The sequence below is a fragment of the Danio rerio genome, chromosome 17 (assembly GCF_052040795.2).
Source record: "Danio rerio strain M-AB ecotype USA chromosome 17, GRCz13ab, whole genome shotgun sequence".
In the NCBI taxonomy this organism is placed as follows: domain Eukaryota; kingdom Metazoa; phylum Chordata; class Actinopteri; order Cypriniformes; family Danionidae; genus Danio; species Danio rerio.
The window spans coordinates 30,682,558-30,710,185 of record NC_141037.1 but is presented as its reverse complement, the minus strand read 5'-3'; the positions used below and the strand labels follow the sequence as shown (position 1 = coordinate 30,710,185).

The window sequence follows — 27,628 nt, the reverse complement described above, 5'->3', positions numbered from 1 at the left end:
AAAAAGTACATTTGAAAATTCATGGATAACAACCATAGCTAAAGTGGTATTCAAGTGAACTTTAATATGGGTCACTTTAGGTTCTTCACACCTTTTTATTTGTCTTTTTTTCAGGAATAAGTTCCAAGATTTAGAATAAAAATTACTTGTAAAATGTTTTCTCTATTTAAAAACAATACAGAATCGAAAGATGACAAGATGACTTTACTTACATCAGATTGTATGTTTTCTTGCACAGCTGGATGTTGGATCTATGAAAAATAATTGTTAAACAACAGGATTCCGCTTGTTCTTAAAACCTTTTTCAATGAGTTGTTTTCAGTATTTATGATGGCATAGCAGTCAAAATAGAATAAGCTCATGTATGGGACAAATCCCCACCTGTAAGGGGTGGGTCTTCCGAACCACCCAAACCCCACTGGCTACGGGCCTGCTATCTGTGTGCACTAAGAGCATAACATTTTGGTATGGGTCAATTTACTCATTTACTCACTCAATACATGTCTTTTTGTCAATGGTTTTTGCATATATAGCAGTCACCCATGTCATTTATGCTGCAATAAAATACATTGGACACACACAAGTATTGACTGAAACATTTATTGCAGAAAATGGTGTTTTTCAGGATTAAGGCATGTCTTTCCTCATTACCCTGTTGTAAGAACACTGCAGTGACAGCATAATTATTTTTTTCCCCTGAATTTGTTTAAACAAGCAAACAAACACAACTTATTGATGTATCAATCATGTTTGTACGGAATAATGAAAGGAACATATTCCTTTATTGTTAAACAAGTTTCATTCATAGCATGTAGGGGTGAATTCTAGTCAATTGGGATACTTTTTCTTGGTCATCTCAATTGCAATTGACCTGAATTCACCATATATATTCCACAACCTAATATCATTATGAATTTATAACATCTCTTGATTTTTTATGCTGTAATCCATATATCTGTCCCATCTTTAGCCTCCTGATTATATGACAGACTTGGAAAGTCTTAGTAATAAATAGCATTATCATCAAAGAAACTTTAAAGCCAGCTAAAGTTTCATTATAGTTATGAAGATGAAGTGAGAGGTGAAGAGCACGTCTATGGTACAAGTGACTTATCAGGGCTGATGCAAATCAGAATATGGCCATCAATGGCTGTAAAATTCAAATTTGGAAGAACTACTTTTAGTACACTATAGTACACACAAATAACCATGCAAATTTTTTAGGGGGGAAGCAAGCTGTCGGATAATAGAAGGAAGAAATACTGAGAATGGAATGCTTTACACTTCTGATGTGAACACACTTTTTAAATAAAAATAATTTTGTCTTATGCTCATTTTAAAAGAAAAATAAAACATTTTTTGTTCATAAAGAACACACACAAATGTTAAAAAAATGAATGCAAACAACTTTTTCTGTGTTTAAGCCACTGGAGTTTGGTCATCCAAAATTGTACTGCATATAAATAAGAAAAATATTGTAAATGTCAAGTGCATGGAGTGTCACTAAACCACAGTAATAGCTTTTCTTTAAATATAAATGTGTGTTGGTAATCTGTACTCATTTGAAATTAGCATAGTCGGAGTAGATATCCACAAAATCTTGCACAACTCTGTAGCAGAAGTCATACTGTTCCTGAAAAGAAAAATGAAAAAACAATATTAGTATTTCCATATTCATTATTGTATTATTCAATATTATCATTCATTCATTTTCTTTTCGGTTTAGTCCCTTTATTAATCAGGGGTCGCCACAGCAGAATGAACCGCCAACTTATTCAGTATTTGTTTTACATAGCGGATGCCCTTCCAGCTGCAACCCAACACTGGGAAACACCCATACACTCTTGCATTCACACACATACACTACAGCCAATTTAGCTTATTTAATTCACCAGTATCGCATGTCCTGTGGAGGAAACTGGAGCACCCGGAGGAAACCCAAACCAACACGGAGAGAACATGCAAACACCACACAGAAATGCTAACTGACCCAGCTGGGGCTCGAACCAGCGACCTTCTTGCTGTGAGGCTATCATGTGACCCAGGGGCTGATTTAACCAATAAGCAAGTTAGGCGGTCGCTTAGGCCCGAAGAATTTTAAAGGACCCCAAAATAAATACCTAGAGATATAAATTTACCTATAAATTAAATATAACCTTATTTTATTTTTATATTTGGTAAGTGAAGATCTAAAATTTTTCATTTGAACGTAATTATTTCATATGCATAATTGTGTCCTCCGCCTTCAATCATGGACCAGTCCAGCAGTCAAATCAGTAAAGATTTAGTTTTAAAAACGAAATATTTAATTGTTTTTACTTGTGAATTTATTTTAAGAAAACAAATCGTTTCAAAAGTTTGACAAGGTGCTTTACCTATTATTATTATTTTGCATTAAGATAAAATGTAGAAAATAAGATCGAATTATATTTAAAAATGTAAAAAAATAAAAAAAACTGCAAAAATTATAATAAAAAAAATAGCAAAAGGTGAATTTTAGAACTGGCCTATTAAGCCCCATGGCTGAAAATGTTTGAAAAAGTATTAGGGGAATTATTTATTGTGTTTCGCATTCTTACCACAGTTTGGACCATATGTGGTCTCTGAGTCCGTAAACTCTTCACGGTCTGAAAAACATCCAGTAATCCTTCTGCTTTGACCCGCTCTAAGATGTTGCTGAGAGCAATGAAGGTTCCGGTCCGACCAGCCCCAGCACTGATAATAATAATAAATAAATAAACAAATAAAAATAAACAATTTTATGATTTGTTTTACAGTCATTTGCATTCACTTTTACAAACAAACAAACAAAATTTTGAACAACATGTGTTTGGGTGTGTGTGCACCTGCAATGCACCACTATAGGGTTGTTTCCAGATTGCTGCTGTTGTTTCTGCACTGCGGCAATAATGTCAATCATTCCTTTTCCGTCTGACGGGATTCCAATCTCTGGCCAACCATGGAAGTGGAACTGTCTGACCAGACGGGTCTGTTTCTCCTACAAACAGCCCAATTTAGTCTCGTTGTAGTCGACATTTAAAACACAGCAAAGTTCTTAAGTGAAGCGTATGATGGACCATCAAATTGACTGAACATTTAACTCACTGATGCATATGACAGCAGCATGTCCCGAATACTGAAAGTCTCGCAAAGTGTGTCTCTTTTCAGCTCCAGTACATAATCTCCGAACGAAACACTGCCCTCTGCTGGCCAGTAACGCACACACTTCTCCTGGAGGGAAAGTTGTTGAAAATGGTAATGTGCCAGACGTTAAACTGTGAATGTGAAATGTAACTAAATATAAACCGTTAAACGGTACCTGTTCTCTTTCTTTTAGCTCAGTCAGCACGACGATAGAGTGGCACTTCCACTCCCAAACCATACGCCAGAAGTCCTGCACAGTGTGGGCCAAAGGTGCCTGAGTTGCAATAAAGTAATCCTTCTGCCTGTAACCCTACAAAGGTAAAGAATTTGTAAGTTGACATGTTGACTAATAATGGTAATATTAATATTAATAATAATAATTTTATTATTATTATTATTATTTTTATTAATACAAATATTTGTGAAGAATACTTACATCTATGAAAGATGCATTAATGTAGTCTGTGAATTCTTGGCCTCTCTTCATTGATAATATTACCCTGTTGAAGTCATCTAGTAATAAGACAAGATAATGATTAGATTTTGAAAGAATGGATCAAAGAAAGGAAATGAGAGAAAAATGAAAATATGGAAAGTGTCAGAAACCAAAAAAAAAAACAAAAAAAAAAACAGACAAGATAAGAAAGGCAGAAAGAATGGGAAAGATAACTAAGGAAAGAGAAATAAAGGAAGACAAAATGAAGAGAGTGCCAGAAAACAAAAGGGAAAGGATCGAACGAATTGAGAAAAAACAACAAGATAAGAAAGAAAGACCAAGAAAGAAAAAACAATAAATGAAGACAAAATGAAAACAGTGACAGAAAAAGAGAAAGGATAGACAGAGAAAAGAAGAAAAAAGATGACAAAAAATAGAAAAGTAAGAAAGAAAGAATGAGAAAGAAAACTAAATAAAGCGCAAGAAAAGGAAGAGGAAATGAACAGAGTGCCAGAAAACAAAAGAGAAAGGATAGAAAGAATTGAGAAAAAGACAGAAAGAAAAAAGAGAGAAATAATAAGAAAGAAAGCTAAAGAACAAAACAATAAAGGAAGACAACATGAAGAGTGCCAGAAAACAAAAGAGAAAGGATAGAAAGAAAGAAAGAAAGAAAGAAAGAAAGAAAGAAAGAAAGAAAGAAAGAAAGAAAGAAAGAAAGAAAGAAAGAAAGAAAGAAAGAAAGAAAGAAAGAAAGAAAGAAAGAAAACTAAAAAGAGAGCAATAAAGGAAGACAAAATGAAGAGAGTGGTAGAAAAAGAGAAAGAAAGGATGAAATAAAAAAGAAGGCAAGAGAAATAGGAAAGAAAGATAAAAACAAGGAAGAAAGAAAAACTGATATTAAAAGTAAAAAAGACAAAGTAAACAAGTAAAAAGACAGCAAGAAAAAAGAATGAAATATGGTATGAAAAGAAAGAAAAAACAAGATGAAAAGAAGTAAAAAGCAGAAAGAGTAACGTTTACAAATGCTAAATCTGGAAATCTGTATCTTCTCACATGGGATGATCTGCAGAACTCTGTTCTTTCTCATGTTGGCGGGCAGATTTCCGGTTCTCATGTTCTCCTTCATGATGCGAACATTAGTCAGTTTCTGAGGAGGTTCCAAACAAAACAACATGACAAAAAAGAAAACAAAGCAGTTCCCGTTTGCCACTGTGTGTGTTCGTACTGACTCATGTTTGCCCTTAAGCTGTATAAAATAATGTTTGTCTTACTCTGAACTCTTCCTCCAGGCCCACGCGGTCCATGTTTGTGTGCGTGTTGTGGAGTTTATGAAGGTGACCCTCCAGGGAAGCGATGTCTAACTCAGTGTCCCCAAACAGGTAATGCTCCAAAAGTGCCTGGTAAATGAATGAATACTGCATCTGTGGGCGGGAAAAGGGAATATCAGTGGCTTGTCTTTGCTGAAATGATGAGTCAAATACAACAGTGGGACTGCGGAAAGTCATTTACATCTGTCTGAATGAGCTGACAGCGCTGCTTTCTGATTCTGGACACAAAGCCGAACACGTCCACCCTGCCCTCAGCGTGCATCATATCCATCATGGCGTCAATCACAATGAAGGTACCGGTCCTGCCAACCCCAGCGCTACACAGACAGGAAATAAGCGGTGAGATCAGCCGTGTATAAGTAGGGCATGAAATGTGGGATAATGAGATCATGTACTCAAAACTGCAGGGTCTTTCCATTTGAATGGCTATTTTAGGAAAAATGATTATATATTTTTTTTTTGTTCAATTAAACATGGCATTTATTTAATATTTATATTGAACTGTGTAGTGCACCTACTGTAGAGAAGTTGCAGTTTGTGTTTCACTGCGGTAAGGGGCTTTTCACACTGTAGCAAATCAAAAAGTCTGTTGTTCTGGCTGAGGTGCTAACAATCCCACATGCGGAGGCTGTTTAACAGCTGAGCCTCAAGACATCTGCGTTGGTGGTTGTTTCTGCATTTACATTTCAAGGCTGTTTGGCTCTGTTTATACATGGCATTAAGATGATTTTGGTCAGTCTGATCAAACGCACTATGCTAAATACAGGTGCAAATGATCTGAAACATTTTAAACTTGTTTAATTTTGAGAGCAGTCACTTTCCTTGTGTGAATTCTCATGTGGTGAATGCATTAGGATCAGCAAAACACACCAGCCTACTGAATTCCTAAGCATTATGGGACTTGTTGGTAAAGTGTGCCGGCCCAGCCTGATTTCAGTCTGATTTTAAAAAGAGGGATGACACCCAACCCCACCCCAAAACCCAACCATTATTGGCGGATAAGCAAATTTTACAAAATTGTACGAACGAGATCAGAGGAATTAATATGAAATAGCCACTAAATTAAAAAATTACAGGCCTCACGGTGGCGCAGTGGGTAGCACGATCGCCTCACAGCAAGAAGGTTTGCTGATTTGAGCCTCGGCTGGAACAGTTGGCATTTCTGTGTGGAGTTTGTATGTTCTTCCCGTGTTGGCGTGGGTTTCCTCTGCTTGCTCCGGTTTTACCCACTGGTCCAAAGATATGCGGTTCGGGTGAATTGGGTAGGCTAAGTTTTCTGTTGTGTATGGGTGTGAATGGGAGTGTATGGATGTTTCCCAGTGATGGGTTGCAGCTGAAAGGCCATCCGCTGCGTAACAACATGTGCTGGAAAAGTTGGTGGTTCATTCCGCTGTGGCGAGTGGTGACCCCAGATTAATAAAGGGACTAAGCCGAAAAGAAAATGAGTGAATGAATGAATCAAAAAGTTACGAATTGCAGTGAGATCATGTAGCGATATAAATGCCCATTGACTTTCCTCTCCAAAAAAATAATAATAATAAAATAGGAAAGCAGCTGAAAGAGGCACAAAATGTTGTTTTAAAAAACCAGCAAACCACATCATGGAAGGATAGTTCACCCAAAAATTCACTTATTTTTTATTATCAGTGGTTCCAAACGTTTATGATATTCTTTTTTTCTGTTGAACAAAAAGAAGATATTTTGAAGATTGTTTAAAACATTGACCTATGAAATGCTATTCAAGTCTATGGTTAAAAGTTAACAGTTTTCAACATTTTTCAAAATAACTTCTTTTGTGTACAACAGAAAATGATGACTGAATTTTCCTTTTGGGTGAACTACTCCTTTAAAAGCAAGTGTAAACTGGTCCATTATAATAGTAAATGTTCAGTTTTTGCCCAGTTAACAGAACTGAACGATAAATTAATGCACACCTTTCAATAAATCTGATGACTGTAGTTTGTGACATATTGGATGTGGAAGCTAAAATATGTTAGACCCTGTTAACAGCTATATTTAGTGTTGTCCACTTGTGATGGAATTGACAGAAGTTATAATACCAGGTTTAAAGAGCCATACATCTTATATATTCTGTTGGTCAGCAGGTCAAATTCATATAACCTACTAGAACATGAGTAAAATCTACACTACCTTCTTGTCGTCGATCCCAGTTGTAAAAGAAACAAATAATAACCACTTCTAGTTAATCATTTGGAAAAGTGGCAGAAGGTAGATTTGTCCTTCTGTTGAACTGCATCCCAATCATCACAAATGCTGCAGAAGACCTATTCGAACTCGTGTGGACCCAAGATTCTCACAGAATTTAGTCAAGTTTGGGAAAGGAAAAATCATGATTTGTGGTTACATATTGGGTGTTAGCGAGATCTGCAGAGTGGATGGCAACGTTAACAGCCTGAGGTATCAAGACATCTGTACTGCCAATTACAATACGTTACAATTACACAAACCACAGGAGAAGGTAAATTCATCAGCAGAATAGTGCTCTGTTCAAACTTCAGCCTCCTCATCAAAGTTCCTGAAAGCAAAGAAGGTCAAGGTGCTCCAGGATTGGCCTGCCCAGTCACCAGATATGAACATTATTGAGCATGTCTGGGGTAAGATAAAGAAGGAGGCATCGAAGATGAATCTAAATAATCTTGATGAACTCTGGGAGTCCTGCAAGAACGCCTATGCCTTTCATATAAGCCATTTCTGATACCAAATGATCAACTAGAAGTCAAGTTATTATTTTTTGTTCTTAAAACTTGAATGGGCGACAGGACTTTTGTCAGGTAGTGTAGTGTAGGTAGTGTATGACCGCACTTTTAGATTGTACACTACACATATTCATAAGTTAAGAATAGTCTGCAGTCTTACCTACAGTGCACTATGATTGGTCCAGCATGGGCAGGGTTGACACTCTTGACTTTCTTGAGGAACTTAAGCATGCCAATAGGAGAAAGAGGTACGCCAAAATCAGGCCAGCTGGTGAAATGCAGCTGAGTGACCAGTCTTGGAGGTCTGCAGCCTTCAGCAGCATGCTGGAAAATCCACACCAAATATAACACAATTGAATGACTCAACAATAATATAAGATACTCCAGGCTACTAAATGCACATGCTACAAAGTTTCTGTGGGAAAAGACCACTCACATGCTGCACACAGAACTTCCTTATGGTATAGTCCACCAACACAGTGAAGTCTTCCATTGCCACCCTTACACAGCCATAGATCCAGCAGCCCTGCTCAGGCCAGTACTGATAGCACTTCTCCTGAATTCCACACACAAATCACAGATTTAGATTTTATTCATCATTTATTTAGCCAAATAATATATTTACTAAATTAACTTGTTTCATATTTTATGTCCACCTAATTGTGAACTGCTTACTGTATAATCTACTTTGGCATTGTTTACATCTGGCATTAAATGCAATTTTATTTATTCAATCAAAACTGGACAATGCTAAATGCGTGTCATTTTCTTTTTCGTTTTGCACTGACACAGAAAGTACAGTACAGCACAGCTGATCTGCACCTCAAATAAATCAGTAAAGTGGTTGAAAGTGGAAATAATAGCAGTCATAAAATTCATCATTGTCAACTTGTGATTCAGTCAACCAAAATATTAAACAGGGTCTTTATGATATCTTGTCTCACCTCTTTTCTCTCTCTTGTGTTGGTCAACATGACTATAGTGGCACATTTATGCTCCCAAACCATCCTCCAGAAATCTCCCACTGTTTCTGGTTTTGGGCCTGAAAATAAGAAAAGATATTGAAATCTAAAAGACAGTTGAAGTCATTCAACAAGGTTAAAAATCATATTACAAAATGGTTGTTAATAATATTACAGTTACAATATTACAATAATGGTTGTCCAATTATTAACATATTGACAGATAGTTACATTAGTTAAGATAGACAGTGAAATAGTATTTATTAAGCATTTATTAATCATAATGTTAATTCACAATACTTCTCACTATTTAAAGTTGTATCAGTCAGTACTATTTATTTGGACCACAGCTGACACAAATTAACTTAATATTAATGTATTTTATTAACTAAAATCGAATCGCTCATTGTTTGTATATATTAGCTAAGGCAGCAAAAAATAAAACAAAATTAAGAATAAAAACATACCTTGAGCTGCAATAAATTTGTTTTTTTCTCTGTAGCCCTATAGGAAAGATAAACAAACAGACTTAATACCAAAGTCTTGTACAAACCAAAATTGTTAAGCCATATGAACAATATTTTCATATACTTTACTTTATCACATCTACAGAAGACAACTCATACAGTACAAAGAAATACTCACATCTATATAAGATGCATTTATGTAATCTGAGCCCATATATCCATCTATGTGTGAGAGCAGCACTCTTGAATGGTCATCTGTGAAGGAAATAATATACGGGTTTGTTTTATTAACTCTATGTCTAGATTGCTCCATGCAGTCAGTATAGCCCATTGTGTTGTTAAAAATTAGACCAAGCCTAAAAAACAAAACAAGCTTTTTCACACTTAATAAAAACTTGCTGCCTTAATTTTTTATTTAAATCAAATAAACTTTTCTAGTCATCTCAACTTGCAGCAATCCAACTAAAAATAATCATTTAAATTGAAGTTGGAAATTGAGTTGAAACCTGATTAACTTAATTTAAAGAAGTTAAATCAACATAACATATTTGTTGTCTTAAATTGTTTTGTCATTAAATTGTTTATAGTCCACAGTGTTGGTGAACAGTTAAAGCAGGAGTGTGTGAAGAAGTTATGAAGACCTACACGGTAGAATATTGGGGTATCTGTTCTTTTCTCTGTTTTCTTCTCTGCTTGCCTCCTCAAAGGTCCCACAGCCAAAACCGCATGGCAAAGACTGTAAAAGAGACGCAGTGGAAGAAGAGTGTAAGAAAACAAAACTGTGAGAGTCTGTGATGAAGTCTGTGTGTCCAAGCTCTTACATTAAATTCTTCTCTGAACAGTTTGCCATCATCAGCCATGCGGAGGCGAAACTCTTCCTCCAGGGAGTCCAGCGGGATGGGAAAATAGCGCTTTGATGGAGATGGGGATCTGGGGAGGAGCACCACTGTTTGTTCTGACAGAAAGAGAAGAAGAAGAAAAAAACGTACAGATGCCAAAATTTGTTCTAAAAATACAGGCTTAATACAGTTAGACAAAAGCTTACCTTGATCTTCCAGAAAGCCATTTGGCAGCTTCTTGTCAACTGAGGTGACAAGATCCTTCCTTTGCTCTCTAAACCTGCAGGATTTACAAGTAAGACATTCACTGGTGGATAAAACTAATTTAAAATGTCAAGAAAACATGACAAAGTTCACAATACACACCAAAATCTAAAGGTCTTTCTCATGGGAGATTGTTTGGGTCTCTGATTCCTCAGAGCAGCTGAGAGAGAATGACTCTCCGACACACAATCGCAACTGCTCAAACATTTCACTACATGTGCAGCTGCTGCTGGAGCAACTCCACAGGGTCAGCTCATAAACACACACAGACGCACACACACACACACACTTGAGTATGTTATAAACTCTCTTGACTTGAAAGGCGGTGACAACTACAACTAAGCCATAGGCTAAATCACTCAAAAACTGCAAACAAACTTTTTTTTTTTTCATCTTAACCAATTGCATGTTATCTGTTGGACTAACCAATTGCAGACATGGAAAGTGTCCCGAATCCTGTTTAAAATCTGTCATTATTTTTCCATATTGTGGGTCAGCATTTTAAAATTCACTAATGCAAATCATATCTTTTGAAATAGTATTCATTTAAATAAAAGATTTTTATTGTGCCTCTTTTTAATAAACTAATAAAAAAATAAAACAATTGCAATTAAATCAAATTGCTTCGCCTAATAAAAATGTACTCTTCCTTGTGCAGTTTTAAATCTTTATTAGTTTCTTTCTTCTGAACACTAAAGAAGATATTTTAAAGAATGCTGGTTACTGGCACCCATCGATTTCCAGAGAAGGAAAAAAATACTATGGAAGTCAGTGAATACCAGCTATACAAGTTTTTTTCAAAATATTATCTTTTTATTCAACATAAGACAGAAACTTAAATATGTTTTAAACTATTAAAGGATAAATAAATGATGGGAGATTTTTATTTTGGTGAACTATCTCTTTAAGCTTTTGAATGTGCTGCTGGATAGGTGTGAAAATGCAGTGCTGAAATCACTTGCACTTTGGATTTAAATTTAGAAGAACACTGAGGAGAAAAATGTGTTAGTTCTGGAAGCAGAAACAGTGACGGGTCAAGATTTTTGCAGGTACTTCAAAGAACATGTAGAGGAGTCCTAAAGGAAGTGAATCTTTAATAGATATGATAATTAACATTACATTGGAAACCACTGAGTTGATCTTGTAATAGCAATTGGAATTTTGGACAAATCTGCACATTTACATGTATTGTAAATGATGTACTTCAGTTTGAGAGAGACACTAAAATCTACTTGTTTTTCAGCTACTTCATAGCTTTTTTGTTTTTTGTTCACCTTTTTTTTATTCTGTCATCATTTATACCCAGTCTCCAAATGTTGTTGAACCCAAATAAACTGAAAAATGTTGTAAAAACAGCCACTGACGACCATATTTTTTTGTTTCTATTATGGATGTCAATGGCTGCTATTTGCCAGCATTCTTCAGAATATCTTGTTTTGACTTCAACAGAAGAAAGAAAATCATAAAAGTTTAGAACCACTTGAGTGTGAGCAAATGGTGAGGAAATTAGAATTGGTGAACCATCCCTTTCTTTTACTGGCTTTACAGATATATTTTTACCTCAGAATATAGGCAACAAGGAGAAGAAAGATGACGAGCAGCAGAGAGGTGACAAGGCCTGAGGCTAAAACATGTGAGCCCTGAGGCGCTGGAGACTCTGAACATAAAGAAAGACAATGGGACTGAGTCAGGTAAGACTTCTGTAGAATGGATTTAAATGCGATAAAACATGTCATAACTTCACTATAATAAAACCTTTTCTGCAACACTTTATACACTTTTTATAATAAGATTGTATTAGTTAGTTACTGCATTAGTTAACATGAATAAACAATGAAAAACACATCTGTTAAGTATTACTTAATCTTTGTTAATGTTAACACTTTGTTAACACTGTTAACATGTAACTTGAAAAATTAAGTAATAAGAACTAGAATATGATGTTGTGGCAGCTAAAAAAAAAAGTTATAAGAGCTAGAAAGCATCTCCAAAAGTCAGGAGAACTAGAAAAATTAAGTCAGGGTGGCTTAATGTTCTAAGATGAGGGTAACTGAAGAAATTAAGTTACAAGAACTAAAAAAATTAAGTTGGGGCAACTAAAAAAATTAAGTTCCGAGAATTAGATAAATTAAGTTATGAGAACAAACAAAAATATGTTGGGGAACTTGAAAAAATAACTTATAAAAACTAGAAAAGTTTAACTGAGGCAACTACAAAAATAAAGTTACGAGAAATAGAAAAAATAAGTTTTAAGAACTCGAACAATTAGATTGTAGTAACTAGAAAAGTAAGTTGGGGTAACTAGACAAATTCATGTGTATGAATCATTTTGAGTGAAAATCTGGAGATTGATAAACATCTGGGGACGTTTTACTGTACCTGTGGTCAGGTTTCCATGAGAAGAACTGTTTGAAATGAGAGCTGCTGAAACTAGAAACAGGACCATCATGGCTACACAAGGAGAGAAAACAACAAAACAAACAAACAAATATTTGAAAATGTTTAATATATGTCTTAAATAATTGACAATTTACTATTCAATCTGACTGTATGAGTTGTATCGTACAGTCAGAAAAGAGACATACTCAAATGTGCAAAAGCTTCATAAGAAATTCTGTTAACCTGTATTAACCTACATCAATCTTCATCTCATCCTATTCAGTCAAAATCTTCCCATTACGTGAGCGAGTCTAAAATTAACTTCAATTAATGGCCCAGAGAGTAAAAGGCCTCTGGAGATACAAGTCCATCTACTGCACACAACCAGGAGCGATTGAGACACTCTGAAAGTAGGCCAAGACTTTTTGCTTTTTCTTTACCCTAGATATGATCACAGTTTTATATCTACAAATGTACTGTGGGAATGCATCTTGCAAGTGAACATTTCTCTAACATATTTATTTAACATGAAATTGGGTGGAGTGGAGTTCAAAAGACAAGACTGAAAATATTTTGTAAAAATGTAAAAGGGTCAAAGATAAAGAATCATACATTAAAACTATGAATGTGTAATAAAGATATGTAACACTTTACAATATAAGGTTGTTAATGTTAGTTAATATATAGCATGAACAATCAATGAACAAAACAATTTATTAAAGTATTATTCACATTTAGTATTAACATCAGATAATGAAAATACAGCATTACATTTTAACTCTCGGTGTGTTAACAAGCATGAATTGGGATTTTAATAAGGCATTAGTAAATGTTGAACTATGATTAATAAATGATAAGTAAATATTGTTCATTCTTAGTTCATGCTATATGTTAACTAACATTATCTAATGAAACCTTATTGTAAAGTGTGACTATATTTAAGGATCACAGTGCAAAAATATTCATTCAATGTCAATTAAATATTTACACTTTTGCACAACAAAATGTTTTAGATATACACTAGCAGTCACTTTATTAGGTACACTTTACTAGTACCGGGTTGGACCCCCTTTTCCCTTTAGAACTGCTGTAATCCTCCATGGCACAGATTCAACAAGGTACTGGAAGTATTCCTCTGAGATTTTGGTCCATATTGACATGATAGCATCAAGCAGTTGTTGCAGATTTGTCAGCTGTACATCCATGATGCGAATCTCCCGTTCGCTCACATCCCAAAGGTGCTCTACTGGATTGAGATCTGGTGACTGTGGAGGCCGTTTGACTACATTAAACTCATTGTCATGTTCAAGAAACCAGTCTGAGATGATTCACACTTTATGACATAGCGCATTACACTGCTAGAAGTAATCATCGGAAGATGAGTACACTGTGGTCATAAAGGGAAGGACATGGTCAGCAACAATATTCAGGTAGGCTGTGGCGTTGACACAATGCTTAATTGGTACTAATGAGCCCAAAATGTGCCAAGAAAATATCCCCCACACCATTAAACCAACATCACCAGCCTGAACAGTTCATACAAAGCAGGACGGACCCATGCTTTCATGTTGTTGATGCCAAATTCTTACCCTATCACCCGAATGTCACAGCAGAAATTGAGGATCAGACCAGGCAACATTTTTCCAATTATCCACTGTCCAATATGGTGAGCCTGTACGAATTGTTGCCTCAGTTTTCTTTTTCTTAGGTGACAGGTGTGGCACCTGGTATGATCTTCTACTGCTGTAGCCCATCTACAGTACCATAAGGTTGGACTTGTTGTGCATTCAGTAATGATCTTCTGCATACCTCGGTTGTAATGATTAAGTGGCTATTTGTGTTACTATTGCCTTTCTATTTGCTGGAACTAATCTGGAAATTCTCCAATGACCTCTGGCATCATCAAGGCATTTGCGCCCAAAGAACTGCCACTCACTGCATATTGTCTCTTTTTTGGACCATTAATTGTAAACACTAGAGACTGTTGTGCATGAAAATCCTAGATAATCAGCAGTTTCTGACATACTCAAGACCAGCCTATCTGGCACTGACAACCATGCCACATTCAAAGTCACTTAAATCACCTTTCTTCCCCATTCTTACGCTCGGTTTGAACTGCAACAGGTCCTCTTGACCATGCTTACCTAAATGAATTGAGTTGCTGCCAAGTGATAGAATGATTAAAATTTTACGTTAACAATCAGTTGGACAGGTGTACCTAATAAAGTGGCCGGAGAATGTTTTTTTATGTTGTATTTAATGCTTGTACAGTTTATTTTAAATGCAGCAAGTACCTAAAACAGTAACACTTTAAAATTTGGGACACCGTTAACATTACTTTACGTATTTACTTACACGAACAAACAATGAACAATACTTGCACAGCATTGACTACTCATAGTTCAACATTTAATAATGCATTATTAAGATCAAACAATGTGCTTGTTAACATTAGTTAATGAACAATGAGTTAATTAGAACTAACTATGAACTGTATTTTCATTAAAGGGCATTAAAAACCATGAATGAATACAGCAATACATGTATAGTTCATTGTTTGTTCTTGTTAGAAAAGAAATTAACTGCTAACATTAACTATGTGTCCCCCATTGTAAAGTGTTATCAATAAAACAACTGTATTATTACATGTCCAACACAGTAAATCTGTCACATACTGTATTCTGTCTATGCCTGAACCTGTGTGACTTTATCAATGGCTGCACAGAGGGATTTCAGATATTAATCCTTTCAAAAGCTGGAATAAATCTACACGCAACCAAACACGTATCTGTCTGTGGAGATTAGGAAATAAAACAATTCACAAGAGTGTACTCACAAATATGAAATATGTCTCAGCTTCTCAGTCCATGGCTTTCAAGACAGAAAACGTCAATTATTACGAGACTCTTCCAGAAGGTCTCCAGGAGTCATGATATTTGTGAAGGCACTTCTGTCCTTCAATAATGTAAGAATGCAGGTTTTTTCATTGTCCTCTTTGGATGGGCTATCCTTAGATAGCCACTGCCTGCAAAGAACAAGGGACAAGGATACATTATGAGAGGGATTTTTTGTGCTTTTTTGGCTTTTTTCTCATGAAATGTTTAGGACATGCACAGAAAGAAGGAGAAATAGCTCCCCTTGTATTGTGCCAGTTGAACTGTCCCACCAAAATCCATTTCAGAAGATCTACTTCTATTGAAAAATGCTATAATGTAGTCAAACCTTATTCATAGAGCCTATGTGTCTATGATGCTCTAATTAACGAGCAAAATTACTTGCATCCCAGATTAATGCCTCTTAGTCTGCCATCATTTTTGCATGTTGTATTTAAGGTTCAATGTGAAGCGTAAGTGAAACTAAAAATCATGTTCAATGCTTTCCCAAACATTTATGGGATTGTGACAATGCTTTTTGACATTGGTTCTTCTTGATATTGTACAAAAGCAGCTTTCATTACTTTTTAATGACACATAAAATTACATTTTATTATACTGTACTGAAATTACATCAGTAACCAGTTAAATAAAATATAATGAATATTTAAGCTGATATAGAGCAAATATTTAACAAAGTATTCTTCTCTACGTTTCAATTATCTAGGAAAATAATGAACTTTGAACACATTGGTCAACAAATGTTTTATTGGTGTCATTAGCAATCACAAGAGAGGTGAGATTCTTGTTCATTTTTAATTTTAGTAAATGGCATTTTTACATTTATGGTTAGTTATAGGATGGTTTTAGCATAGGTTGTATACTTTTTTAAAATCAAATTAATCTTTGGTCCCACTTTATAATAAATGAACTTAACTAACTGTACTTACATTCAAAAAGCAAATACAATGTACTTACTGTGTTCATGATGTATTGCAGTGTTATATAGGGTAGGGTTAGGGAAAGGTTTGATGGCATGGGTAGGTTTGGGGATGGGTTAAGGTGTAAGGGAAAGGTCTAGAGGGAAATTATGAGTGAAATTACATAAATTAATTACATTGTATTTACATGCAAGTATTTAATCAAGCATAAATAAGCTTGAAGAACCATGTTTTCACACAATAAGTGCATTGTAACAAATTATAAATTTCTGTGTAAGACCACTTTAGTGTAAGACACACATTATAAATCTTTTAGAGACACACATTATAACCATTTAATTTACTCACATGCAAATTTTTAAGTGTTGATTATTATTATTATTATTTAATTGCAATGAAATGTAACATGATGCGCTCTGTTCTGTAGCTTTTATTGCTATTTTACACAGTAGCATTAGTTGAGACAGATTTTTGTCCTTTAGAAAATTATCATTAGGGGCCAAGTACTGAAGGTGCGTGCACCTATTGTATCCATTCTGGTACTTATTATTATTCTTCCGCCTTCTTCTTCTTCTGCTCTGGTCATGAACATTTTTTTGCTATTTCCAATTTTTTTGTCAATCCTATTTGAACGAACTCATCCTAGGCCATTTGTCCAATTTTCACCCAAATTGAATCACATGATCCACAGTTGATTAGACGAACACAAACATGATCTGAAGTAAGCTGCAGTGTTTCAGTGCATTGCAAAAAAAAAAAAAAAAAAGGCTTTTTTGTTTATAACTTCTCAACCGTTTGTCCGTAAATTCATAAAATTGGTCTCTTTACATCTGGCAGAGCATGCAATCAAATGATATTCCCAGGTCAGCCATTTTAGCCATCAGCCAATTTGAATTATGTCAAAAAATGTGTGCGCATTTGCAAATTGTTATGAAAGTAGGTATGTGTCGATATCTGTCTTTGAGTGTCATCGCAGCGCAACCCTTTGGTCAAACGTTATGGTATTTCTAAAAATGCTCATAACTTTGACTAGTTTTGTTGATTGTTATGAAACTTGTCTTGATAGATTCCTTAGGTTGTCCTGAGAATATCGATACCAATTATGCCTTAATTAACTGAACTTCCTGTCCCCCACCTACCCTTAAGTCAGAAACCTACTTTTTGGAACTATGGAAGCATTAATTGGTAATAGAAGCATGTTTTTTCCACATTTTGAAAGCTTTAAATATGTGCAAGTAGAAGAAGGGGTCAACCCATAAAAATTTTTAACAACAGGCAGCCCCTGTAAAACTGGGTCAGTTGCTGTTGGTCATCTCAAAGCCCTAAAGCCATCACTTAAAAGCAAATTAAATCTGTAATGTTGTCAATCAAAAGCAAGGGATAGTCATTCAGGCTATCTGAAAATGCACATTATTGTGACTTATGACAGTGTACACAGTCATTTATTACACATGCACACTAAATTTGGTTCATATCTGGCCCATCTCATCCAGTAAAGAAATAGTTCACCCAAAAATGACAATTCTGTTTACTCATTCTTGAGTGAACTATCTCTTTAAGTAGACTTTCATTTATTTCTAGATGACCATGTTTTCATTTAATAAAACAAATGTAAATTCACTTTAAGTACAAATTGTGCATATCGTCAAATCTTTAAGTTGTATAACCATCATTTATTTTTCATGCTCTTTCTCGAGAGCTGACTGTTGATTACATTACTCAACACAGGGGCTTCCACAACTGTGGGAGTCTAAAAGCTGTTGTTAATGTATGACTTAATGGCCTTCATGACAAATTCTCATGAAAAAATCATGCAGACAACACGAAATGAAACACTGAGTCACCAGAAAGATGAAACAACACACTGACACACTGCAAGAAACAAGTAGCATCTCAAGAAGCAAAACCTAATCTGACTGTCAATACGTCGTGACCTTGAGAAACCCATGTTGCTGTGCTCTGCAGATCTTTCATATGGAAATTGAGTGCATGTTGTTAGTGCTTAATAGTTTGAATAAATAACAACGTGAGGCTAATGAATAAAAACGAGACAGAGGCTGCAACATTAAAACTTCAATTCTGATTCTGCTTTTCTTTATTGGCATTAACAATAATGCTGATTTCCGCTATGAAAAATTTAAAAATAAATATTATATTATAATATATATATATATATATATATATATATATATATATATATATATATATATATATATATATATATATATATATATATATATATATATATATATATATATTTATTTATTTATTTATTTATTTATTTTATTTTTTTTTTTAACTACTTGTAAATTTATTTTGTATTTTTAACAGACATTTTTGGTTAAATTAATCCTTCATATGCTAAAGGCTAAGCAGATTAAGTTAAAAAAAATTATATTCTTTGGTAAGTCAATGTCCAGAAACACTAATTTGATGCCTTACTTATTTTTGTACATAAAAATTCTACCACATACAAATTTTTCAGTAAATGCAAAAATGCTGAATAATAACCAACATAATATTAATTATATCATTTTAATACATTTTCCCTGCAGTCCTCAAAATCAGAAAACAGATTGTGGGATGTTTTCATTTATTTATTTTTTGCCAAAATGGAACCAGGATATTATTAGAAATATTAAGCTTTTAATGGGTTTCAATGTGGACATTTTTGTCCTAAAGGCTGTAAGTGGAACTGTTTATGTAAGTGTAAAACACTTAAGGGAAGGAAATGTGGGAAAATATGGGGAAAAAAATTTAAAATGTATTGAATGTGCATTGAATTTTTGCCATAATGATCACAAAAACTAAAATCAAAAAAGATAAAAAAATTTAATTTAGATATAATTAAATCATTTACAAAAAAGAAAGGGAAAATCACATCAAACAGAACCCTTTTCTTTCTCTGATGGATTAAATAGGATCCTTATGTTTCACTGACTAGAACTTTTGAATACAAAACAGGAAGAGATTTTAGCCTTCAAATCCAATAGACTTCCTGTGTTTATGGGGGTCTTTAGATCTACAGCCAGGATGTTGCCTCCTGTTGCTCCCTGTTGATACCGTACAGTCCATTCAGACTCTCTGCTTTTGAAATAGCATAGTGTTAGATTTTGTTTTACTAAAGAGCCTCTCAGTACACTCAGAACCTTGTCAATTCCAGGATTGTATGCAAACCACAAGCGTGTACATTTTGTGCCTATGCACTAGCACATTTGGAGAACATCCCAAAACTTTTAAAAACAATGCTTTTTACCCATGACATTAACTGAAATATTCACAGACGTGAACACAGATTAAATGGATTGTAAAGTGCACCTACTGTGCCTTTTAGGATATTGCCATTTATTTATGTGTACTGGCTGCCCCAATCTTAAAGAAAAGCCTTGCAGATTTGCTCCCTGAACATGAAAAATTGTCATAAATGGGTCATGGCATGCTATATCTTTTTATTGTTGACATTATAATAAACAAAATGATTGTCTCTCAAAAAATAAAACCAACTCCAAACTGCCTGAAAATGGTCATCTGTAATTCCAGTCTTCTTCCCAAACTTGCACAATGCAAACCAATAGTCTTCAACAACATCTTTGATCCACAACAGACTGTGCCATTTGAGCAGAGCAGAGCAGGTTTTTAGAATGGAGGTGTTTAGAGAAACCAGATCTGTAAACAAACTATTTCAGACACTGGGATAAAAGCTGATCCTGCAGTGTATATTATAAGAATATGAAATAATTTCTTTTATTATTTTGATGGATGTACATTTATTGGAGTAAACCTCCAAAACTAAATTAAGACCATTTAAAATAGACTAATAGGGGCACTAAAAAAAAGACTAAAATATTTGTAAAAGGGTCCGAGTATCAATGTGCTCTCTTAAAGCACATAGAGCAGATTGGATGAAGGTGGTCACTGCGCATGGAGAGATGCTGACCAGCACACAGAAGGCTGACTCGGCACAATCACTGACCTCTATGCCAGAATCTGACTGCTAGTGTTTATTTTCAAGTGTAAGAGAGATGTGTTTAACACGGAACAAACGCAAAAGCTCATGCATGCTAAAAAGCCTCTTCACAAACATGAGAGCTTCTACTTCTATTAATTTCTTATGCACATTACCAGCTTACGACTTACAGTCTATAAATTATCCAACTAAAATTCACTTAACCTTCACAAATGTGGTTCACTGCATCAGTAACGAACAACTCCTAAACCGATATAGACCAAAAATCCATAATCTTGGCCGAATCTCTAGAAGCAAAATGATTTGTAACAACTTCACATTACTCCCATCCAATCGAATGTCCTATAATTAGATTAAATCGATAAGGGACCTGAAACATAATCACTTTAGTGGAAAAGGTCAAATGCATTTGTTTCTTCTGAAACATCTACTACCTGAGATTACATTATAGAACGGGAGCTGACCATGAATCAGATTTCAGTAAGTCTTTTAAATCTGCCATTTCATTTATACTGACCTCCTGGCCTTGTCCGCTATGGCGGTCTTAAACCTAAGTGTTTACCAACATCTTAAGCTGACAGTTTAGAGTGCTGTGCATAAGTAATTATGAAAATAATCTCCATTTAAGCGCATGTTGCTTTAATCCTGCAGGCTACTGTGCTCTCGCTCTATCTTTCTCTCTCTCTCTTGTAGAAATAAGGTCACATCGCACAATTGTTATACATATTGCATAACCTTCAGAAAAATGCATCTGTGAGATATGCTAATATTATTAAAATCCATTTTTAAACATGTATTCTTAGCGGTAATAGGATTTAAATACAGAATGCTTTCTATGGAAAAGCTTTTGAATCCAGCTTTGGGATGGCAGTGGGTGAAAGATGACTGTATAAATTGTAAATAAGAACTATTGCTTTAGGTTTTACTGTATGAGCAGGTTTGAGCGCAAGTAATGAAATGAAACTTTTAAAAGGGCAGAGAAAAGCTTGCCGTTTCTTTAATTGTTGACAACAAAGACTGTTCTACTAAAACTACTGAAACTAAATAGACATTTACATATTCCAGTGTACTCTTTCATACACAGTACCACGTTAATAATTATTCACGATACAATTAGCATATTAAAGTTTGATTTCAAGGACATCTTTGTTTGCTTTAGTACAATGGATCACCACATGATGTCTTAAACAAGATGAATATGGGTCTTAAAGCAAAACCGTTTGAGAACCAGCTCCTTTAAAGCACCATTTGCTGCTAGAACAATAACTTCACAGTTATCCAATATTAGCATCCACACCAATGTTGTTTCAGGGGCATAGAATTAGCATAGATGGAGGGGAGGTGTTCCCACTAATATCCACCAATAAAATGTCCCCAGCAATAATTTAATCTGTCAGTTCTCCAAATCTCTCAGAGTGGCATGTTGAATTTTGGTTGAAACTATTTTTTAATAAACTACAGCCTGTGCTCCATCTACTTCAATGAATACTGATGTATGAGACATGTTTCATTTGCACTATGGCTAAAATACATGGAAGTCTTTATTAAACTCTGTCTTCATCAATTATAAGCATTTTTTGACATTACATTATTCTTTAATTTAACTTAATGTATTGTATAGAGATCGGATTAAAATAAATTGAACAGCATTGCTAGAGTTAATATACACTCTTAGAAATAAAGGTACGCGAGCTGTCACTGGGGTGGTACCTTTTCAAAAGGTACACATTTGTACTTAAAGGGTCCTTATTAGTAACTCAAAAGTATATATTAGTTTCAAAAGATTTTGAGAGGAACACTTTTGTACTTTTAGGTACTAGTATGTCCCCTTGAGATATTAATAAGGACCTTGTAGGTACAAAGTTGTACCTTTTGAAAAGGTAGCATCCCAGTGACAGCTCACCTACCTTTATTTCTGAGAGTGTAAAGTGATTTTGCAGCAAATTAAAAAACACTTGTTCATAATTTACAGTTTAACAGTCTTGTGTTGTTTATTTAAAAAGCACTGCAGTTTATTCACTTCAACACTTTAAATATTCAAGATTGTTAAAACTGAATAAAAATTCATCACCTGGAAAAAAAATCTGTAAAATGTACAGTATTATTGGCAATTTTGGTTCAAGTGCAATGTAACGGGACATTGACAACAGAGGTGTGGATCCAAATGCAGGGTTAATTCAAAAAAGGGACAAACAGACATATACAGGCAATCCAGAGTCTTGGTCACTAAAATAGGTGGATGGTCAAAAGGCAGGCAGCAGACAGGAATAAACAATACAATAATGCAAGGGTCTAACACAGCCCCAGCCCTGATGCCTGTGTGAGTGTGTGTGTGTGTGTGTGTGTGTGTGTGTGTGTGTGTGTGTGTGTGTGTGTGTGTGTGTGTGTGTGTGTATGTGCAGGTGTGTGTGTGTGTGTGTGTGTGTGCTGTTTAAATGGTCCTTGTAATCAGTCCATAACGATGTTCCAGTTGTGTGTGTAATTAATAAAAACTGCAACAGGTGTGTGTGAGCGATTGCATGACGACTGGATATGTAGTCCAAATAAAAGCAGATTTGTAGTTCAATACCAATCTGCATGTTTAACAGTGATCTGCAAGGATTAGATTGCTGGTGTTTGTGACAGCCAGTAATACTGTAAAATTTACAAGTGCACTGTGAATTAACAATTACAATTTAACTGTTATGTATTATTATTATTATTATTATTAAAACTACAGCACTGTTGTAATTGTTAATTGACAGTGTGCTTGTAAGGTTTGCCAGTAATACTGTAAAAAAAGCCAGTAATACTGTAAATTTTACAGCATTTTACAGTGTGTGTTGATTTCACAGATGTGCTATTATTGTTTATTATTAAACTATATATTGGTATCTTTGTAATAATTGGCTTTAATGTGAATGTATCCAACTTGATCAGCCTTCCATTCCAAGTGCAAACTAAGACTAAAAAGTTTATTTTACAATCATAAAGATATAATATACTTATTATATTTGACCAGGTATTTTATCAGAATCAAACTGATTTGATGATATTAGTTTAAATTATTTGAAAGTTTGATATGAACAAACTTTATAGTGTCTCTAAAACAAATTGGGCAAATGGAAGAAGATTGAAGATGAGTATAGCAGCATCACTCTCTGTCTGTCTCACCCTCAAGGCAAAATCTATCAGTCTCTTTTTCCATATGTCACATTTACACAAACAGCCTCATGTCAGCTGCCTCATGCTATATGTTTTATCTTCCACTAATGTATAAATAGAGCGAGACCATAAATAGAAGTGATGAAAAGGTCAGTCAGCTGTTTTCATGCATATGATATATTAGTGTAAACAAAGGATGCTGATAGAATAATGTAAAAACCCTGGACAGTGTGCAAATATTCCCCCCTGAAAAAGTCGGAAACATTAAAATGTATATTTAAAGTAAAAACTGAACGTATGTTTTATGATGTTTTATTTTAATTTTAGGACTTCGATATTTTAAGTGGTTTTATTTTCAGCTTGAACATATTTTTTATTGTATGAGGATGTTGAGATATTCTGCCATGTTATTTTTAAATCAAGATGTTTTAGTGGCATATTTAATCTGTACTCGAGAATTTATATTTTACTTGAACTCATCACTTGTTTACCCCATGCATGCATACAGCAGCGATTTAAGGGTTAATCTCTGTCTGACTGTACGTGCTGCCTACCTAGACAGCATTTTTGAGCATTATAGGCGTGTGCAACATATAACAGTTTTCTATCTAAGTAGCGTTGCGATATAGTTTTCAAAAAATTAAATTGGTTTAGAAGCAAAAATTACACTGTTTTTCTAGTTAACAAATCGTGCAATTACTAAATGTACAGTGATTGCCTGCAGTGTAAAACGAACGCAAACCGTGTTTTACGAAACCTCGTGTTTGCATGTTAATTCGAGTATAATGTGCGATGACAGAACAATGTTTTAGACTCTATGTACTGAACTCATTAGCATTACGGACGTGACCGAGGCGGTTTAATAAAACAATTGCTTTTTACCGAGGAGATTGCTATCAAAATGCATGCTTTTGCTCCCTTATTCGGAATCAAAAAAGCCACGCAAATGATAGGCTACGTTTATTTAAACCTAAATTTCATTTAGTAATAGCTGCAACATTACCAGTGTGGTGCCCCGGTCCAGGAAAAACGTTGGGAAAATCCAATGCTGATGGTTATTGAGGATGCTGTGCGGAATGGTGTCTGTGGTCCCTCCTCTACGAGCCGGTGCTGTGTGATGATGATGATGATGCGCCGCCGGTGCGTCACGATCAAATAGTAGGAAAAACATTCATCCAAATTCGGTTACTGAACACCGCCACTTATTTGGCTTAAAAAGCTTAGTAATATAAAATATGAGTATTATAAACCAGAAAAATATATAATTTTAATATAGGAAAACGTTTCAGATTTGTAAAAACATTTTTTTAATAACATGTTGTAAATAGGCTCTTAAAAAGGTGATACTTTTTTACTAAATTGATTTTTAAATTCTAAAGAGGTTTTAAGGTTCTGTGTGTACTGTAAATATAGAAATCGCTAAATATTTAGTTTAAAATGTATATTTCTTACAAAAATGTAAATTATTATTTTTGAGAAAAACATTCTACATTCGTAATTGTTTGAGCTGTTACACTGAACACTGTCAAAAAAAACAGAAGAAAAGAGATCTGTCCTTGTCAGCAGTAACATCTAAATATTTGCCATTTAGACAGGTATGTACGAATGTGTATTTTTTTAAAAACTAAGATACACCTTTTTTATGGGGGGATGATGAATAAAATGAAAAAAAAAAGACAGGACAGATTCATTGATTCTGAGAATATAAAGCAGAAATTGTTTTATAATATAATATAATATAATATACTATAATATAATATAGACGAGGCAGTGGCGCAGTAGGTAGTGCTGTCGCCTCACAGCAAGAAGGTCGCTGGTTCGAACCTCGGCTCAGTGGGCGTTTCTGTGTGGAGTTTGCATGTTCTCCTTGCCTTCGCGTGGGTTTCCTCCGGGTGCTCCGGTTTCAAAGACATGCAGTACAGGTGAATTGGGTAAGCTAAAAAATTGTCCGTAGTGTATGAGTGTGTGTGTGTGAATGTGTGTGTGGATGTTTTCCAGAGATGGGTTGCGGCTGGAAGGGCATCCGCTGCGTAAAAACTTGCTAGATAAGTTGGCAGTTCATTTCGCTGTGGCGACCCCGGATTAATAAAGGGACTAAGCCGACAAGACAATGAATGAATGAATATAATATAATATAATATAATATAATATAATATAATATAATATAATATAATATAATATAATATAATATAATATAATATAGCAACACAGTGGGCAGTAGGTAGTGCTGTCGGCTCACAGCAAGAAGGTCGCAGGTTCGAACCTCAGCTCAGTTAGTGTTTCTGTGTGGAAGTTTGCATGATCTTCCTGTGTTCGCTTGGGTATCCTTTGGGTGCTCCGGTTTCCCCCACAGTCCAAAGACATGCGGTACAGGTGAATTGGGTAGGCTAAATTGTCCATAGTGTATGTATGTGTGTGTGTGTGTGTGTGTGGGTTGCGGCTGGAAGGGCATCCGCTGCGTAAAAACGTGCTGGATAAGTTGGTGGTTCATTCCACTTTGGTGACCCCAGATTAATAAAGGGACTAAGCCGACAAGAAAATGAATGAATAAATAATATAACCAAATGGAAAATAAATAAATTACAATATATTCTAAAGTTGCAAAAGTACACTTTTCTCCCAATATTTTTTTCCCAACACATAAATTGTAAATTCACATATACTTTACTTGACATATAGCATACAGCATGCAACAACATTATGTTCTAGTAGATGATCATGCTGTGCTTAAATAATGATTGGAAATAGCATTGATCTGTGTTTTTGCCTGCAGGCTCAGTAAGCAGATACGGTACACTGTGTTTTATCATAATGTTCATCTCCTGTCCATCAAGCAGATATTCTTTTCAGAGAGTTAATTGTATGATTAACATGATCTGTGAATGTTACTGCTTGTTAATTTTAAATCAATGACTGTCTCCCTAGTTGTCTTTTTCTATAGACTACATTTGTATGCATATCGGAGCTAATGAATTACATACTGACATTTCTGCTGATGCCTCTTGTAACCCTGCAAGCATTATACATCCATACACTGATAATATCATTATTTCATTACAGATGCACATAATTTCATTTTATAGACATAGGAACTGTAACGTTTGTTTCAAAAAACTGATATCTAAATATTCTAGGTGGACCATATTGGTGGACGCAGTGGGTAGCACGATCACCTCACAGCAAGAAAGTCACCGGTTTGAGCCCCGGCTGTGTCAGTTGGCATTTCTGTGTGGAGTTTGCATGTAATGCCCGTGTTTGCATGGATTTCTTTAGGAATGAATTAAGGGCATCCACTTCATATAAACATGCTGGATAAGTTGCTGGACCTGAGCCTCAGCTGGGTCAGTTGGGGTTTCTGTGTGGAGTTTGCATGTTCTCCCCGTGTTCACGTGGGTTTCCTCCGCGTGCTTCAATTTCCCCCACAAGTCTAAAGACATACGGTAGCCTACAGGTGAATTGGGTAAGCTATAAATTGTCAGTTGTGTATGAGTGTGAATGGATGTTTCTCAGAGATGGGTTGCTGCTGGAAGGGCATCTGCTGCGTAAAACATTTGCTGGATAAGTTGGCTGTTCTTTCCGTTGTGGCGACCATGGATAAATAAAGGGACTAAGCCAAACATAAAATGAATCAATCAATCAGTCAATCAACTGGGGTCTGCAGAAGAACATATCTGAATACACAATATGTCAAACCTTCAGTCAAATGACCTTAAGCAGCAAAAGAAGAGTATGGGATGACTGAGGCTCCAACTCACTCAGCTTTACCAAAAATTAAACGATATAACATGAGAATAATGTTGCCTGCAGCGCAATATTCGGATGATATGGTCAGAATTTGGACAACACTGAAGCATGAAGCCACCCTACTGTATCAACTGTAAGATGAATGTCAGAAGGGTATTTTTCTTGCTCACTTTGGCCTCTTTATCACAGTGGCCTCTATTGAGCATTGTTTAAACACCAGATCCTGATTGAGTATTATTGCTGACCATGTCCATCTCTTAATGATGGCTTGTGTGTGCTCGTCTTAACACAACTAATTATAGCAGATTAATGTGCCATGTCACAAAGCTCAAATCGACTATGACTGGTTTCTTAAACCCGTCATTAAACGAATAGTTAAAAATGAAAATTCTGTCATCACTTACTCATCCTCCACTTGTTTCA

The 27,628-nt window shown here is 35.1% G+C and overlaps 1 protein-coding gene and 1 long non-coding RNA gene across 5 annotated transcripts; one reads left to right on the top strand and one right to left on the bottom strand.

The window, feature by feature from the left end:
- Window positions 1–584: 584 nt before the first annotated feature.
- ptpreb (protein tyrosine phosphatase receptor type Eb) lies at window positions 585–24,546 on the bottom strand. 4 transcript variants are annotated; one of them, XM_087289354.1, is made up of 21 exons: window positions 24,465–24,546; window positions 15,373–15,561; window positions 12,537–12,608; window positions 10,260–11,814; window positions 10,100–10,173; window positions 9,876–10,009; window positions 9,700–9,790; window positions 9,233–9,309; window positions 9,055–9,091; window positions 8,570–8,667; window positions 8,062–8,181; window positions 7,786–7,949; window positions 5,090–5,225; window positions 4,852–5,001; window positions 4,634–4,727; window positions 3,581–3,657; window positions 3,320–3,454; window positions 3,106–3,231; window positions 2,847–2,998; window positions 2,580–2,715; window positions 585–1,633 (listed from the first exon to the last, which is right to left on the bottom strand). In XM_087289354.1, the coding sequence occupies exons 4-21, from the start codon at window positions 10,280–10,282 to the stop codon at window positions 1,559–1,561; spliced, it is 1,899 nt and encodes a 632-aa protein (XP_087145480.1). In that variant the 5' UTR covers window positions 10,283–11,814; window positions 12,537–12,608; window positions 15,373–15,561; window positions 24,465–24,546; the 3' UTR covers window positions 585–1,558.
- Window positions 18,649–24,532, top strand: LOC147839959 (uncharacterized). Its single transcript, XR_015513471.1, has 3 exons — window positions 18,649–21,927; window positions 22,010–22,641; window positions 22,720–24,532. It is a non-coding gene; the product is annotated as an uncharacterized LOC147839959 (long non-coding RNA).
- Window positions 24,547–27,628: the final 3,082 nt, after the last annotated feature.

Coding starts and splice junctions, on each gene's coding strand:
- ptpreb (XM_087289353.1), bottom strand. CDS start 12,606: ATGATGGTCCTGTTTCTAGTTTCAGCAGCTCTCATTTCAAACAGTTCT. Junction 9,310..9,699: donor ATACCCCAATATTCTACCGT/GTAGGTCTTCAT, acceptor TTTCCTTCACAG/ATGACCATTCAAGAGTGCTG. Junction 5,002..5,089: donor GTCAGCTCATTCAGACAGAT/GTAAATGACTTT, acceptor TCCCGCCCACAG/ATGCAGTATTCATTCATTTA.